The following is an 18,249-nucleotide window of genomic DNA, read 5'->3' on the forward strand; positions in this document are numbered from 1 at the left end:
CCCGCCCAAGGGAGCTTCTATTTGTTCCCTGGTAGGCGGTAGTAGAGGTAAGTCATTGAGATTGTGGTTGTGGGGCAGGTGAAACCCGTGTCACTTCTTTGATTCCTGGCTGCCATTGTCGTCCCTGTAAGGCCGCTGTATTGGCCTCTTCCTCGGCCACGTCTGTTCTTACCCCTTTGAAACTTTTCTGTATTAGGAAAGGACCAGTTTTTAGAAGGCCAATTCCTACTGAATCTGGGGGGTTGAACTTGGAGGAAATCTTTCACCGTCTGAACTGATTTTGCTTTTTCTTCGATGGTCTTTAACACATCCTTAGCATTTGCACCAAAAAGCTTGTTCTTTTCCAAAGGTACATCCAGAAGTTTTGCTTTTACATGATCTGGTAGAGGTTGATCTTTTAACCAAGCATGTCTTCGAATGACTGCCCCTGTCATAGCTGCCCTACATGAAGCTTCCAGTGCATCATACCCACACTGCAGGAAGTGGTTGCTTACTTGCTGAGTGTTATGTACAGCTTCCTGCAAAGTCTTCCTGTCCAAAGGATCAGGAGTGGCTAGAGTTTTTTTGTAAATCTTCTAAAAGGAAATCCTGATATTGTAACATATGAAAAAGGCAATTTAAAGCTCTCATAGATAAGGTAGTGGATGTGTAAACTTTTTTACCCCATCTCTCTAAAGACCTGGCCTCCCTGTTGGAGGGCAAAGGATTTTTAGAGGTGGAGGCTGAAACTCCTTTAGGCCCCTGTGAAATAGTTTCCAAATCAGCAGAATGGGCCCTGAATAGATGGGAATGAGTTTCTGGGACCCTGTAATACCTGTCAGGCTTGGCTGGAGCAGGAGGAAGAGAATCAGGGGTAGCACTAGAGTCAGAATATAGATCATCCAGAACATCAAGTACAGGAGGAATAGCTAAGGGCCTGTGCTGGGGCTTCTTAAGGAAAGTCCTCAGGCGTTTCCTAGAATCAGAATATTCCTGACCCTGCCACTTGAAATGTTCCCTCATGGTGTGCAGAACTTCCCCAAAAGAAATATCCTCAGGAGGGGAGGCCGAGGGAATAGAATCTTCTGCATCCGAGTCCTCATAGGTTTGGAAGAGCTCTTCCTGGCTAAGTAATATGCTTTGTCTTGCTGGCTGCCTTAGCCCTAGTGTAGGCCTTAATAGACATGGCCATAGGAGGCCTGGCAGCTCCACGTGCAGGAGTGACCTTGTCTACAGCAATGGTCTCAGGCATTTCCTCGGTTTCGGTATCCGGAGGAAAATCGATAAAGTACAGTTGTGTACACCTACCATAAATGTAGATGTTCGAGTGTCTTCACTGTTGCAGTCATAACTGTGGGGTGCTCTTGCCGGCAGGCAGCCCGAGGTCGGCCAGAATCCCAAAGTCTGGGTCCGGCATCGGCTGTATAAGCTAGTATCCTGACGTCAGTACGCCTTGGTACATAGCCCTCAGCCGACGCCATCTTCTCCAGCCTTTCTTGCCCTAGATGTCAGAAGTCCCCAACAAATCAAAAATGAATCCAACAAGGAACACAAATACACCACAAATATGAGAAAAAGAGGGGATAGGAGGAGGAATCGACTGCAACAGTGAAGACACTCGAACATCTACATTTATGGTAGGTGTACACAACTGTACTATGTTCTTCGTGTTTCACTGTTGCAGTCATAACTGTAGGGTGGAATCCCAAAGCAGTGTAGAGGGGAGGAGGCTTTAGATAGAAGAAGGGGAGGCAAGAATACCCTGCAAGACAGCAGAGGCAAAGCCTGCCCTAGACTTAGAAAACAAGGGAGATTGTAGTGCTTGGAAAAAGTATGCACAGAACTCCAAGTGGCAGCTTCCAAGATATCCTTGGTAGGGACTCCTCTGAGGAAAGCTGTAGAAGTAGCAGCTGCTCTAGTAGAATGACTTCTAATGGTCCCTGGAAACTGTTTCCCATGATGAGTGTAACAAAATCTGATTCCATAAGCAATCCATTTGGAAATAGTTTGTTTAGAAATAGGTTTTCCAAGAGAACTGGAGGCAAAGGAAACAAACAATTGGTTAGACTTTCTGAAATCTTTAGTCTTGTCCAAGTAAAATCGTAACTGTCTGTGCACATCCAATGAATGCAAAATCCTTTCCCCTTTATTTTGAGGATTTGGAAAGAAAGTAGGAAGGTGAATTGTCTGATTCAAAGCCACTTTCAAATCACCTTAGGCATGAAAGTAGGATTGGTCCTCAAGGATACTCTGTCCTGATGGAAAATAAGGTATGGTTCCACAGCCATGAGAGCTTGCAACTCTGAGACCCTTCTGGCAGAGGTCAATGCTAACAAAAGAACAGTCTTCCAGGATAGAAACTTAATATCTGAAGATGCAGCAGGCTCAAAAGGAGGCAAAGTAAGTTTTTCTAAAACATAATTAAGATCCCAGGCAGGGACAGGAGGGGTCCTTGGAGGCCAAATTTTTAGCCCCTCTCAAGAACTGCTTCACCAAAGGATGTGAAAAACAGGAGGATCAGAACTGAAATGCTAGAGATAGCAGAAGCATGAATCTTAATGGAAGAAAAGGAAAGTCCTTTAGATAAAAGTTCCGAAGGTAAAGCAAAATAGAGGAGAGATCAGGAACCTGAGGATCAGAGCCTCGGTCCTGCATCCAAATAGAAAACCTCTTCCATTTAGAGGCATAGGATTTCCTAGTGCTAGGCCGTCTAGCTTCCAAAAGAACATCCAAAACTTGTTTGGGAAGACTAGAGGAAATCAAATTCCTTTGAAGAGCCAAGCTGCCAAGCAAAGGGTCTTGAGATTGGAATGTAGTAACTGACCCTGATGCTGGGACAGAAGCGAAGGGTTCAGTGGAAGAATCCAAGGAGGCCCCGAGAACAGGAGCTTTAAGGTTGGATACCAAAACTGTCGAGGCCAATTTGGAGCAATCAAGATGAGGAACTTGGGCTTGTCCTGCTTTATCTTCAGTAGTACCGAGGCAGTAGAGGAAGAGGAGGAAGGCATATGCAAGGCTTCTCCAGCTGAAGGACAGGGCATCCACTCCCCATGCTGCTTTGTGGAAGGACCTGGTGCAAAAGCGAGGCAGCTGATGATTGAGATGGGATGCAAACAGATCTATCTGGGGACATCCCCAAACTGCAGTAATCCTGTTGAACAAGTTGGTGTCTAGCATCCATTCGTGAGGATCTGAAATGTTTCTGCTCAGGCTGTCTGCTAAGAGATTCTGTTTCCCTGGAATGAATTGAGCCTGGAGATGCAGATTCAAATTTAGAGCTGTGTCCCATAAACCCATAGCTAGTCTGCAAAGGGGGTATGAATGAGAACCCCCCCTGCTTGTTGATGTACCACATGACCGTGGTGTTGTCTGTGCGAATTAGCAGAGGCCCTGGTTGTAAAAGGTTTTTGAAGGCTAAAAGGGCATTTTGAACTGCCAACATTTCCTTCAGATTGATGTGCCAGTGAAGATGGTCCTTTGTCCAGGTTCCCTGCTGGCAATTGTCTAGAAAGTGTGCTCCCCAAGCATAATCCGAGGCGTCCGTGGTTAGGATTTGAGTAGGTTGAGGGAGACGAAAAGGTTTTCCTTCGTTTAAAGTGCATGCCCTGGACCACCAGAGGAACTCCTTCTGGAGGCAGGGGATCAGAGGAATCAAAATATCCAGATCATGGTAATGCTGTGACCATACACTTTTCAGATACCGTTGAAGCTTTCTCATGTGAAGCCTTGCGTTTGGAATCAACAGAATGCAGGAAGCCATGTAGCCCAGAGCCTGCAGGAATTTCCTTGCAGTGAGCTGAGATAGAGTTGCCAAGGCGTTGAAAGTAGAAGCCAGCTGAGTTTGTTTTTCTGGAGTGAGGTAGGCCCTTTGTAAGGTTGTATTTAAGAGGGCTCCCAAGAATACCATTTGTTGAGAAGGGATCAAATGTGACTATGTTCACAGAGAATCCCAGTAGTAGGAGAAGACGTTGAACAAAGTCCAGATGTTGAAGCAGAAGATCTTTGCTGTCTGCCTGAATAAGGCAGTCGTCCAAATAGGGGTAAATCTGGATCCCCTGAAGTCTGCAGTAAGCCACTACTGGTGCCAGGCACTTGGTGAAGACTCTGGGCGCAGTAGATAAACCAAAGGGCAGAACAGAGAATTGAAAGTGCCTCGAACCTGCCTTGAACCTGAGGAATTTCCTGCGTTCTTGTCTGATAGGGATATGCAAATAGGCTTCCTTTAAGTCCAATGTCACCATCCAGGCATCCTGAGAGAGCATTGGAATTAGCTGTTGCAGAGTAAGCATCTTGAACTTTGGAATTTCCAAAAAGGTGTTTAACACAGAAAGGTCCAGAATAGGTCTCCATGAGTTTTGTTTTCTGGGAACCAGAAACAGCCTTGAATAAAACCCTTTTCCCATTTCCGAGAGTGGAACAGGCTCTCATGGTCAGAAGAGCATCCACTTGAGTTAAGTCCTCTGACCATTGAAGTTTTGGCAGATCTGGCCAACCGTGAGTCCTTGGCAAAGTGTGAAAGTGGAACTTGTAACCTTTTAAAATCACGTCCAATACCCATCTGTCCTGGGTAATATGAGTCCAATTTCTGTAAAAAAGAGACAGTTTTCCTCCGAGAGGGGCGTCCAGGTAAAGGGGTCCTGAAGCCCAACCGAGAGAGTCATTGAGTTTGCTTTCTTTGAGATTGGGATCTGTCTTCTCCCCTTCTAGGTGAAGAAGCAGTCCACTGTCTAGATCTGTAAGAGGTCTGGCCTTGACCACGACCTCTGGAGCGTCTATATCTTCCCCTTTGAGGCCTGTCAGACGTGGGAAAGGACCAATTTTTAGAGGGCCAATTCCTGGAAAATCTAGGAGGCTGAACTTGCAAAAAATCTTTTACAGTCTGCATGGACTTTGCCTTTTCTTCCATCTTTTTAATAACTTCCTCAGCCTTAGAACCAAAAGAACATCTTGTTGAACAGGGGCATCTAATAACTTAGCCTTAACCTGTTCAGGTAAACTTTGTTCACGAAGCCAGGCATGTCTCCTAATCACAGTACCAGAGGCAGCAGCCCTGCAAGAAGCATCCAAAGCATCAAAACCACAATGTAAGCTATGCTTGTTAACCTGTTCAGTAGCATGCAAAACATCCTGAAGTTCCTTATCCTCTGCACAAGCAGGAAGGGAAGCAAGCTTTTGCTTTAAAACAGACAAAAGAAATTGCTGATATTTAAACATATGAAACTGGCAATTTAAAGCCCTTACAGACAGGGTAGCAGAAGTATATACCTTTTTCCCCACCTGTCTAAAGCACGAGAATCCTTCTCAGAGGGAATAGGATTTTTAGAAGTAGCAACCTTAGCAGCCTTAGAGCCCTGAGAAATAGTTTCAGGATCTGCAGAAGGGTTTTAAATAAAATAAATGAGAGTCAGGAACCCTATAAAATCTATCAGGCTTAGAAGGAGCAGGAGGCATGGAATCAGGATTCAAATTAGCCTCAGAAAAGCATCATCTACAATGTCCAAGACAGGAGGGATAGCTAAAGGCCTATGCTGAGGAAGAAGAAGAAATTCTCTAAGCCTCTTTTGGAAGCAGAATATTCCTGTCCTTCCCAATGAAAATGTTCCCTCATCTCATGTAAGGTTTCCCCAAAAGAAAAATCCTCAGGCGGAGAGGCCGAGGGCAAAGAATCCTCAGCATCCGAATCCTCATAAGGGGGAAAGGAATAGTCCTGATCAGAGGAAGAAACAGAAGATACAGAAGCCTGGTCAGAGGAATCCAGAGTAACATCCTGTCAAGGCCTTTTCTCAGGAGGGGGGTGAGAACCCCTAATCATTGTAAGCAAATCTTCAGCCATCCTCAATAATTGTTTTTGTGTCTTGGGAGTGGATTCAGAAGCAGCTTGAGCTGGAACTTTAGACTTAGTAGGATTCTTTGTCTTTGCCTTTGCCTTTGAAATAGTGATGTGAGTAGGTCTGAAAACCCCCTCAGAAGCCGGTACCTGCACAGCGGTTCCGGACCCATCTGAAGGAGCGACGTCCGAAGGTCCTGCAGCAGTTAAAATAGTGGGCCTTGATGGCTCCCCATGGGAGTCCGTATCGGCCATCGGTTCAGAAGTGGCGGACGACAGGGGCTGCAAAAGCGCCTCACTGACGACAGCCGAACCGGACGCTGGCTCCAGCTGCAACGAGTCCTGTTTGGACCTCGGAGGCCTGTCTTTGTCTTTGCGCTTCTTTTGAACTCCGGTAGTGTCCGACGACATTCTATAATTGAAGCGTCTGCCAAAATAATTTAAAGCCCAATCGTACCTGCGCTTGATAGTACGAGAGTTGAACCTGGCACAGAACCAACAACAAGAAACGTCGTGGTCAGGGCCTAAGCAAGGTAGACAGTAAGAGTGGAAATCTTTATGAGGTATTTGTTTCCCACACGCTATACAATTATTAACTTTTTCTGACATCGGAGGAACAAGAAAAAGATTCCCCAACGGGTACTTAGCTTTGAGAAGAGAAGTAACAACGGACCGACAACAACCAAATACGCTGTTCGAAAATCGCCAACCAACGTTTTGCGAGCTGCTTTCCACCGCACGGCAAGAAAGACTGGAGAAGATGGCGTCGGCTGAGGGCTATGTACCAAGGCGTACTGACGTCAGGATACTAGCTTATACAGCCGACGCCGGACCCAGACTTTGGGATTCTGGCCGACCTCGGGCTGCCTGCCGGCAGGAGCACCCCACAGTTATGACTGCAACAGTGAAATACGAAGAACATCTGGCGTCGGAGTGATGTCCGGAATCGGAGGCGTCGGTAATGCGGTGTCTTCGGTTCGGAGCGGTGGAGAGACTGTCTCGGAGGGAACCGGAGCACTCGCGCTGGGTTTTGGCGTGGAGTCGGTGGTAGACACGGGCCGAGGATGTCGGTCCCGGTCTTTTCGCTTTTTGGGAGTTTGCGATGTCGGAAGATCCGACGGCATGTTGTAAGCAAATTTATCGGCAAAAAGTCTTCAGCGAACTCCCGCGCCTGAGAGTCGCTTGTTGAAGCGAGCACAGGCTACACAGGCCGAAACGTCATGGTCTGGGCCCAGGCAGGGAAGACAGTAAGAGTGGAAATCCTTATGAGGTATTTGTTTACCACAAGAAAGACAATTGTTAGCTTTTTCAGTTATTTCTGACATCAGCTGGGGCAAAAAGGTCCCAACGGGTACTTAGCTTTTGATGACTTCGTATCGAAGAATACAGGAGCTGACCGACCGGCACTTGCGAACTGCTTCTGCCGGCACAGCGGCAAGAAAGACTGAAGAAAATGGCGTCGGCTGATGCTTATATACTCGCCGCTCTGGCGTGAGAGAAATGCGACATCAGCCAACGTCGGACCCAGACTTTGGAATCCGGCCGACCGAGGGCTGCCTGAGGCAGGACAACCCACATGTTATGACTGCAGTTGCATTCTTGAAGGACATCTCCAGCTTTACAAGACCTGATTTTCCTCTACTCCAATAATCGAGAACTTAGATCCACTAACAAGGCACTACATGCAATCTCCAAAAGCCATTTCAGCTCTGGTGACTCCCTGTATTCTAGCAACACTGCCAAGACTTGGAACTCCCTACCACTACAAATCAAGGTACAACCTAACAAAAGCATCTTCCAAAAAAAAAACAACAAAAAAAAAACAGTTTATTTCCTACTTAAACAATTCCTGGACATGCAACTGCCTAGCACATGGATGTCATATTCTAACACCTTTCCCCTACTCACTATCCAAGCTCTTTTTAAAAGTCCCACAGGTGCACTATATTTATTATCACACGTTACTTACCTAATCACTGCCGCCTACTCCCCACTGTCCCATCTATACCCACTAACTCTCCCCTAGACCAAGTTGAAAAGCTTTCCCTTAAAATGTCAATGCACCGCACATGAACTTGTCTATATTCTCCTCCTTTTTTAGTTTTTCCTTTCTTGTTTTATCTTCAGTACATCTTCAAGATATCTCTACTAAATATACTGCATGAACAGCAATCATATGTTACTACCTGCTCTACTTTTAATTGTATGTCTAAACAACTATGCTTATGTAAATATATGCAACCATATGCTTTTATCTGCTATATTTTATAACTATGTGTAAACCACAATGTTTGTGTAAATATCTTATGTACAGTATGTTATCAATTGTTTTTGGAGCTTTTCCCCACAGGCCTCCACTGAAAATGAACAGCTTTGTCTAGTTGGACCTCCCCAGTAAACAAATGTAAAATAAAATAAAAAAATAAACAAACAGTGTATATCCAAATCCTGCATTAAACAGTGTGGGTGTTTTAGCTGTATGACTTATGGTTTTGGTTCCTGAATCCAAGCACGCTTTTAATGGAAACACTCTAGTTTAGAGTAGTGTGGGGTGGTGGGGGGCCAGCTTGATCAGCCAGTTTAACTTTATTTTTGAGTATAACATTTTCGTTTCCTTCAAGTGGACCCAAAGTGAGCTTGTCCAGATGTAAAAATGGAAACTGCTATGATCTGAGAAATCACGGTAGTGCTTCACTAGTTATTTTATTGAGGATCTGGAGTCTGATATCAGACACGTGGTGTGCCTTTGAACCTGTTGACAGTTTTCCATATGTAAAAACACCTGCAGCCATTACACTATGCACAGTGTGTCACAAATGCAGTGTTGCAATTACGAGAACAAGTGATGTTGTTTTTCTCCTGAATACTGGGCAAACGTAATAGTCCCTGTTGCTCATATATTTGCAGTTAAGTGCAAAAAGAGGGGAGGGGGGCACTTGGGTAACTTCCTCTGTTGCCCTGGTTTGGTTTAAATTTGCATTCTACCCAGCCCTAGTATTACTGGCTCTCTTGAAAACAAAACAAGGATAGGATCCCAGGATTTTTTCCAGTGGTTTACTGTCTATATTCACCACCTAGTTGTTGGTCATTGTCTTTTTGGTTGTTTTGTGATCTACTATAAAAGTAAGTGCCATACTTTTCTTTTGTCTCCTGGTGTTAGTTTCTGTAAAGCCCTAGGAGTCTCCTTGGGGGGGGGGGGGGGGGTCCTTTACCTACTTTAAAGTTCAGATGGAGGTGGGGATGAAATTCAGTAATCTACTGCTGTATTCCCTAGCCAGGAAATCTTGGTGTGGTCTGATTAGATTTCTGAAGAAATCTCTAAGCTCTTTGGAGACGTGCAGCTCTCATCCTCTGAGATTTTATAACATTTATTTTCATGATCTGGGGATGCATGCTTTTACTGTGCAGCAGCATATTATCCCGGATTGGTTTGCTAAACAGGTTATTGCAGAGACATTTGTTTTCAGTGCCCTTCATGTCTAAAAAGCTGACTAATGACTTACTGTGACAGGTCGTGAAGCTCAAAAAGCTAGTGGAACTTCCGATACTGTTGTAAAAGTCATTGTTCATCTGCCTCCCCGATGATACAAACATCAACAATGAAATGGAGATAGCACTTCATCAATGCAAAATAGGGGCTTTGGTCCACTGCCCCTCCTTCCACTTTCCAAGAACCACATTGGCCAGGTCTGGGGCCATGGCTACCCCCATACCGTACCATACCCTATTCCAGTAGTCTACTCATAAAACCTGTTGCTCAACATGGAGTAGTTCCTTAGGGTCAAATCAAATAACCTGTGTGTGTCCCAAAGTCCTTGACTACTGGGTCAACTCTAAGGGGTGTGTTGCCAATATGATAGTTACCCAGGGTGGATGACCACCCAAAGAAAACTATTATGCAATTCTTGGCATTTAGTTTTAGTCCATGGCTCTGACACCAGTTGTCCGTCAGCCCCTCCTAGAGAACATCTGTCTCACTGTGGGATTCAATGACAGCTTGTAATTTGTAGTCATCTGCAAATTTAGTCAGCTAGAGACCACTGATATTGGCCGTGACTTCAGAGAAGTGAATGCCAAAAAGGAGCAGTCCAAAGACTGATTCTTGAGGGACTCCACTTGTAACTGGTTTCTTTGCAGAGGTGGACTCCTCAATTCTAACTTCTGGGTCCTGTCTGTGAGCCAGTTAGCTATGCACTGGGCAACATACGGGTTTGTACCTAACCTTTTGAGTTTGTCAACAATGCCCAAAGTAGGGTATTGTGTCAAATGCCTTGGCCAGGTCAAGGTAGGCAGTGTGAATGATTCTGCCCTCATCCATTACTTTGGTGACCTTCTCACAGAAGTCCACCAGGTTGAGTAGGCATGATCTGCCCTTGACAAAACCAAACTGGGTTGGGGGTTGGGTCCAGTCTCTGGAGATTTACTATATCACTACTGATCATGCCCATGACCATTCTTTCCACGGCTTTACATACAACACTAGAGAGACTTATGGGGCTGTAGTTTCCAGGTCTGTAGATGTCTCACCTTTGTGCAGAGGGATGACTGTAGCTGTTCTCCATTAATGAGGCACGAAGCCTGTTTGGAAGCTATAGTTAAACAGCAAATCCAGAGGTCCTGATAGGTCATGTTTCATGCTATTTACAAGGCATCCTGGGATATTGTCTGGGCCCACTGATGCAGTGTTCTTGGCCTTGGACAGAGTATTAGGGACCTGTTCTCTAGTGATAGCAGGGGGAGTTAAACTTGATGTTATTTCCTGAGGGAAGGTTGACAAGGAGAGAGAGAGAGAGAGAGGTAAAGTTGGAACTGAATTTATCAGCCAGTAGGTTTGCTATATCTTCTGGCTCAGTATAGGTGGCTCCACTTACAATGAGCTCTGCACACAATTGTGTATTGCCTTTAAGGTTGCGGACATAGCTAAAGAATGCCAGTAAATGTGGGCACAGCCTTTCATAATGCATGGGATACAAGCATTGATAAGGATAAGTCAGACTAGAAAAAGTTTTGTAATAAAGCTCTCATAACTTCTTTTAAGGAATATGAGCTCCACAGATGCAGGCACATCCTGTCATACTACATGTGCTACTAAACAGACAAAGTCTGATGACATCCTGGTAAAAGCAGGCATTTTCAATCATCAAAGTGTAAACCACTCTATTAGAAGGACTTCATGAAGCACAGGTGAAAGCATCATCTTAAATATGGTTCTACAGTGGTAGCTCATGATGTGCTGTCATGTTTTGCTTGTTAAAAATAGAAGTAAAAACCTTTTAACCAAGAATGAGGTTTCACAAGCTGTTCAGCTGGTAAACCCTCACAGGTCCTTTAAAAATGTCCAAATAAAGAAAATCAAACAAATAGTGCCTTTCAAACCAAATTCTGGAGGTAAATCCCCTTCCCGTGGTTGGGAAGTGCATCCACGCAGCGCTCATATTCCTGCAAAGGTAATATTTACAAAAAAGAGAGGTCTTCAAACAAGAGGCAGCTTTGAGTCCCACTTTCATTATTACCCACCTTTCTGTTGTGTGACACTGTAAAGGATCTTTCCACTACCATATTCATTTGGAGAACATGGTACTTCAACAGGGACATTTTTTTTCTCTCCTGTAAACCATGAGTTTTTGGACTGGTGAGGCTTTTGACAAAATGTTCAAATAAGAGGCTAAGCTCTAAGCTTTGGGATTGCCTCCTTGTTTTTCTATCTCCCAGATTTTCCTCCAAAGCTCCCCTGGACCCTCCCCACCACTGCCTGTAACTGCCTTTAATAACTGACCTGTTGGAAGTAACATATTAGAACAAAAACACTTGTCCATCTGCCTATTTAACTAAACGAACTACTTGAAACTTCAAGATGTCCTTATGCCTCCCACAGGGAGGGTATCAGACAGCGAGTCACTCAGATCTGTTAGCTAAAGTGATTTTATCAGGACTAATCCTTTGTACTCTGTTTCTTACAGTACTGTCACCCTCTGGGCCACTGGTGGGACACCAGATCCGACTAGAGCTTTCTGGATTACCTGTACTTTCATGCTTGAAAATGAGGAACACATGTTAATCCAAATTATGCATAGTCTATGGGTGAGAGGATTTGTGGTGAAAAAGGTAGGCTTACAAAGGGTTAGAATAAACAGAGCCTTGGAAAGTACAATTGGTGGGGATGCTCAAATTGATAAAGCTTAAAAAAGGAATAGGACTTCATGCAGTTGGTTCAGACACAGACTAACATGTCTGAATAGGATCCAGCTCTGTATTTTACAAGTGCACCTTAGGATATATACATAAAACACAAATACACACAGAAACGTTATATGTATATCTGCACATAAAGATAGCTATCTAGATCTATATATCTGTATCTATAATACCCAACTCTCTCCACACACACACACACACACACACACACACACACACACACACACACACACACACACACACACACACACACACACACACACACACACACACACACACACACACACACACACACACACACACACACCAGTATTGTGATATTTTCCAAAAGAATTAGTTAATCTTCCTCTGAAAACTGAAAGACAGAATAAAAACATGGGAACCATGGAAAATAGGGGATGTTTAATATGCAATCTGACAGGGTTAACAGGCAGAAGGACCAGAAGGATGTGGAAGCATATTTAATATTAAGAATCAGAAAAAATGCCCAACTGGCAGGCAGGATAGAAAACCTGAAGAGGTAATTTACTGGAAATAGGCAGCAGACATTCTGTGATGGAGAGGTATGTTTGATGGGAGTTCATGGAAACAGCAACAAGAAAGTACAGACGTGTACACTTACCATAAATGTAGATGTTGAGTGTATTCACTGTTGCAGTCATCACACTTGGGTTATCTGCCTGCAGGTAGCCCTCAATCGGCCCAAATACCAGAGACATAGTATTTCTGCATCGGTTGCTGTCGCTCCAGGACTGACGTTAGGTCGTCAGGGGGGTATAAAAGCAGGCAGCTGACGCCATTACATCAGGTCTTCTTGCCCAAAATGTCAGGAGCCCCCAAATAGGGAGCTAAGCTATGGTGGGAAAAAAACACCACTAGTAAAAAGTAAATACCAATACCCCTGAAATGGGTGAGTAATAGAGAGAGGAGAGAGGGAGACAACGGGACTGGAGGGAGGGAAACCAGGACTTCAACACTGAATACACTCGAACTACATTTACGGTAAGTGTACACAACTGTACTATGCTCTTCGTGTTTCACTGCTGCAGTCATCACACTTGGGTTGATTCCCAAAGCTGAAGAAAGGGTGGAGGCAGTCAAGAAGAGTTGGGGCTGACTAGTATGCCCTGCAGGACTGCTGTTGCAAAACCCGGCCTGGATTTGGAAAAGATAGGCAGGTGAAAATGCTTGGTGAAGGTGTGTACAGAACTCCAGGTAGCAGCTTCCAGAATGTCCCTGGTAGGGACTCCCCTGAGAAATGCTGTAGAGGTAGAAGATGCCCTAGTGGAATGTGTTCTGACCCCCTGAGGGGTTGGTTTCCCATGATGTTTGTAGCAGAAATGGATAGTGTGCTATCCATTTGGAAATTGTTTGTTTTGAAATGGCCTTGCCCTCTGCCCCTGGTGCAACACTGACTAGTAACTGGTCTGATTTCCTGAAGGGCTTAGTCCTATCAAGGTAGAATCTGAGCTGTCTGTGCATGTCCAAGGGGTGCAGGATCCTTTCCCCTTTATTTTGAGGATTGGGGAAGATGGTTGGCAAATGGACAGATTGGTTTAGAGCAACACTGGACACCACTTTAGGAATAAATGAAGGGTTAATCCTGAGGGAGACCCTATCAGCATGAAAAATAATGAAGGGTTCCACAGCCATAAGTGCTTGTAGCTCAGACACTCTTCTATCTGAAGTGATGGCCAGAATTAAGGCTGTTTTCTGAGAGAGGAATTTTAACTCTGCTGATGCTGCAGGCTCAAAGGGGGGTAGAGTGAGCTTTTCCAGTACAAAGTTAAGATCCCAAGCAAGGGAAGGTATTCTCCTTGGTGGCCTTAAGTTGTTTGCCCCTCTCAGGAACTGTTTGATGGGAGTGTGAGAGAAAACAGGCGGATCAGTGTTGTAATGAGCCGAGATGGCAAAGGCATGGATCTTAATGGAGGAGAAGGATAGGCCTCTGTGGAGTAGATCTGCTAGGTAATCCAGGATTGGAGGTTAGGAGGGCAAGTGCTGTGCCCTCTCCTTTAGAATGGATCCAGGAACAATACCTTTTCCACTTATCAGCATAGGATTTCCTTGTACTGGGTCTTCTGGCTTCAAGAATGACATCCAGCAGCTGCTTTCTTAGGCTGGTCACTGGGGGAAAATTCAAGGAATAAGCCAGGCTGCAAGATTCAGGGTTTGCAGCTGTGGATGCAAAACCTGTCCCCCTGCTGAGTGAGGAGGATTGGGATCTGGGGGTAGGTGCCAGAGTGGCACCATTGACAGGCTGCGCAGTAGTGGGTACCACTGCTGGTGTGGCCAGTCTGGGGCAATCAGGATTGTCCTTGGTCTGTCTTGTCTTATCTTGAGTAATATTTTTGGGAGAAGAGGCAGAGGGGGAAATGCACAGATTGGGAGGTTTTCCCACTGGAAGGATAGGGCATCCACTTTCCAGGCCCTGCTGTGAGGTGGCCTGGTGCAGAATTTGCCGAGCAGGTGATTGCAAGGGGAGGCAAAGAGGTCCACCTCTGGGGTCCACCATTTCTGGATTAGAAGGCTGAAGGTGCTGGGTTCTAATTGCCACTTGTGTGGGTCTAGGAGATTTCTGAAGTCTGCCAGAGAGTTCTGTTTGCCTGGCAGGAACTGAGCTTGCAGATAAATATGCATGTCCAAGGCCGTGTTCCACAGGGCCAAGGCAAGCTTACAGAGTGGGTTCCCCCTGCTTGTTGATGTACCACATAACTGTGGTGTTGTTTGTTTTTATAAGCAGGTATCCTGGTGGGAGTAGGGATCTGAAAGCTGTCAGAGCTTGCTGAACAGCTAGCATCTCTTTTTGGTTGATGTGCAGATGGATTTGACTTGGGCTCCAGTGGCCTTGAATGCACTTGGCATCCAGGTGTACCCCCCCCAGGCAGAGTCTGATGCATCTGTGGTTAGGGTCTGGGCAGTGTGGGGTTGAGTAAAGGGAAGTCCCTTGTTGTGGTTGCATGCTGCTACCCACCAAAGAAACTCTGTCCTTAGACAAGGTATGATAGGTATGACGGTTTCTAGGTCCTGAGAATGTTGGCACCAAAGACTTTTTAAGTACCATTGACGTTTCCTCATATGCAGTCTAACATACGGAATTAGGAGGATGGAAGAAGCCATGAACCCTAGGGCCTGCAGGATTCTCCTTGCGGATAGCTGGGTTCTGGTAGCCTGTCAGGCTTGTTTTTCTGGAGTAAGGAATGCCATCTGGGATGCTGTGTCCAAGCTTGCTCCCAGGAATACAATCTTTTGATTAGGGACTAGCTTTGAGTTCTTTTCGTTGATAGTGTACCCCAGGGAGGGTAGAAGGTTCTTTACAAGTGTCAGGTGCTGCAACAGTTTTTCCTGACTTTCTGCCTGAATCAGGCAACAGTCAAAGTATGGGTAAATTTGAATTTTTCTCTCTCTGCAATAGGCAATGGCTGGAGCCAGGCACTTTGTGAATACTCTGGGAGCAGTGGATAAGCCAAAGGGAAGTGCAGAGAACTGATAATGCATAGATCCTGCCTGAAACATAGGTATTTCCTGCATGAGTCCTTGACAGGGATGTGCAGACGGGCTTCTTTTAGGTCTAGGGTGGCTAACCAAGGCATCTCTGGACAGCATAGGAAGAAGCTGCTGATGGGTGAGCATTTTGAATTTTGGAACCACCAGGAAGGCGTTTAGAATGGAAAGATCTAGGATTGGGCACCAAGTGCCCTCTTTTCTGGGTACCAGGAAAAGTCTGGAATAGAACCCTTGACCTATCTGTCTGTTCTGCAGGAAAAGGTTAAATTCTTTATTTTCTGCACAGTCTGTAAAGGTAGCTAATTTTTGCTTAAGTTCCATAATATGTTGCTGGTATTTCAGCATGTGAAACTGGCAATTCAATGCCCTAATGGCGAGAGTTGCAGAGGTGTATACTTTTTTACCCCATCTGTCTAAAGCTCAGGAATCCCTGTCAGAAGGGGTGGGATTCTTAGCTGTAGTTGCGTTTATACCTTTAGGTCCCTGCGAAATGACCTCTGGGTCAGCAGTAGGATTATTGAAAAGGAATTTGTGAGAGTCAGGTACTCTGTAGTCCCTTGTCTGGTTTCCTAGGAGCAGGGGGGTAAAGTATCAGGAGTTAAACTGGATTCCATAAAGACATCATCCACAACATCCAGGACTAGGGGTATTGCTAAGGGCCTATGCTGAGGCAAGTCTAGAAATTCTCGGAGTATCTTTGGACTGAGGATAGTCTTGGCATTTCCAGTGGAAATGCTCTCAAAGTATGCAAGGTTTCAGCAAAAGAAAAATCCTCTGGAGGGGAAGTGGAGGGAATGAATTCCTCTGCATCTGAATCCTCATAAGCAGATAAAGGCATATCCTCATAATCAGATACCTCAGTCAGACTCTTGGTCTGTTAAAGCTGCTGGGGACAGGTCTCTTTTCCTCTTAGCAGGGGAAGGCTGGTTTCCCCTAATCAGCATAATAAGGTCTTCTGCCATTTTAAGCATCTGATGTTGTGGCAAGGAAGAAGGTGCATGTTTTTGCATCGTCTTTTTTTTAGGCATCACGCGTACTCTTGGTCTTAGAAACTCTGTAGTTTTAGACACAACTGAAGAAGCGAAAGAAGTCATCGGTTTGTGTTGAATATCGGTAGTGCGAAGAACTTCCTCAGACGCCGGTGCCTGCTCAGCGGCTCCAGACCCACCCAAGGTAGACACATCCACAGGTTCCGAAGAGACTCGCGGCATACCGGACTCCGAACGGGTCTCAGTAGAGGCTTGCGAATCCACTTTACGGCATCAGGGGCTGCAAAAGCACCTCACTGAGGTACCAGCGAACTGGCAACTACCTTAATGGAAGCATCCTCTGCAGCTTTGGACCTGTGTGGTCTGTCTCTGTCTTTATCCTTACATTTTTTCGGTAGATCGGTAGTCGGACGGCTTACTGATGCCATTTCAGAATACGGAGATCGAGAACAAAAGTATTTAGCAATAAAAAGAGCAAGACAACGAATAGTTCAGGAGTTGAACAAGGCACAAAACCAACAGCGGGGGGATGTCGTGGTGTGGGCCTGAACAGGTGACGCACTAAGAATGGAAATCTCGGTGTGGTATTTGCTTTCCACAGACAAGATAATTGTTAACGTTTTCTGACATCGGTTAGCGCAAGAAAAAAAGGATCCCTAATGGGGTACTTAGCTTTAGAAGACTTCAGGATAATTCAATTCAAAAACAAAACGGCCGACCAGCACTCGTGCAAACTTGGCAAGAAAGACTGATGTAATGGCATCGGCTGCCTGTTTTTATACCTCTGACGACCTGATGTCAGTCCTGGAGCGACAGCAACTGAAGCAGAAATACTAAGTCTCTGGTATTCGGGCCGACTGAGGGCTACCTGCAGGCAGATAACCCAAGTGTGATGACTGCAACCGTGAAACACGAAGAACATCAGAGATCCAAACAAAGACTGGGAACTAAAACAAATGAAAGAAATGCCAGGTTGCTATACTTCCACATCACCACACTAAATTCATCAACTGGAACTTTGGTGACACAGAAAGTCTGAAAACACAATTACTCATATTAGAAATGGTGTTATATAACAAAAGTTGCTCTAAGCAACTTCAATTAGCTATAAGACATTGGAGAGATAGAGAGGGTCATTCTGTTCCAAAACAATATTTCAGTGTTTTTGCCCATTTACTGAAACATTTTCCAGTCCTATGGGTTTTTGTGAATTTAAGACATTCAAAACCAGTACACCCAAAAAGAAAATTGCTTTGTAAAAGCAGTCTATCATATGTAAAGTGGTGGCAAAAAGTAAAAAAAAAAAAAAAGAATAAAAAAAGGACAAACTCCATTACAGTGTCACTTTCCGAAAATTAAGTAATTTGAGGTCGTGCAGAATGTAAACTTTAGCTTTGAACCTAGGTTTCCAGTTATGAATTTCAGCACGTTAGGATGATGGTATGTCACTGCCTTCTTAAGCTCCTCTGTATAAAGAACAAAACATCTTAACTGTAATTCTGGAATTGTTATTAGCCCCCACCCAACTTGCTATCTGGACCCATTACTAAAGGACACCTGAGAACTTATCCCAGCAAATAAGTAAACTCTACTAACAGCCTAAGCAAAAGGCATCCACATGCAGAACTATTTCAGCATGCTGCACTTACCAGCTGAGTGTTCGGAACCAGGGTAAATCATACGAGTGGTACACATTGTAGCCTATGGTTATGATTTCATGAAAACATTTAATCTGTACACACAGCACCTGGG

The 18,249-nt window shown here is 44.9% G+C and overlaps 1 protein-coding gene across 1 annotated transcript in view; it reads right to left on the reverse strand.

The window, feature by feature from the left end:
- Positions 1-18,142: 18,142 nt before the first annotated feature.
- Positions 18,143-18,249, reverse strand: part of LOC122811327 (phosphatidate cytidylyltransferase 2-like) — a 669,860-nt gene continuing 669,753 nt past the window's right edge. Inside the window, exon 4 of the mRNA XM_044083093.1 lies at positions 18,143-18,244. Within this exon, the coding sequence (XP_043939028.1) occupies positions 18,143-18,244 (102 nt within the window). The remainder of the gene's footprint in view (positions 18,245-18,249) is intronic.

Source organism: Protopterus annectens, chromosome 9.part0, assembly GCF_019279795.1.
Source record: "Protopterus annectens isolate FY-2018-M chromosome 9.part0, PAN1.0, whole genome shotgun sequence".
Lineage (NCBI taxonomy): Eukaryota > Metazoa > Chordata > Ceratodontiformes > Protopteridae > Protopterus > Protopterus annectens.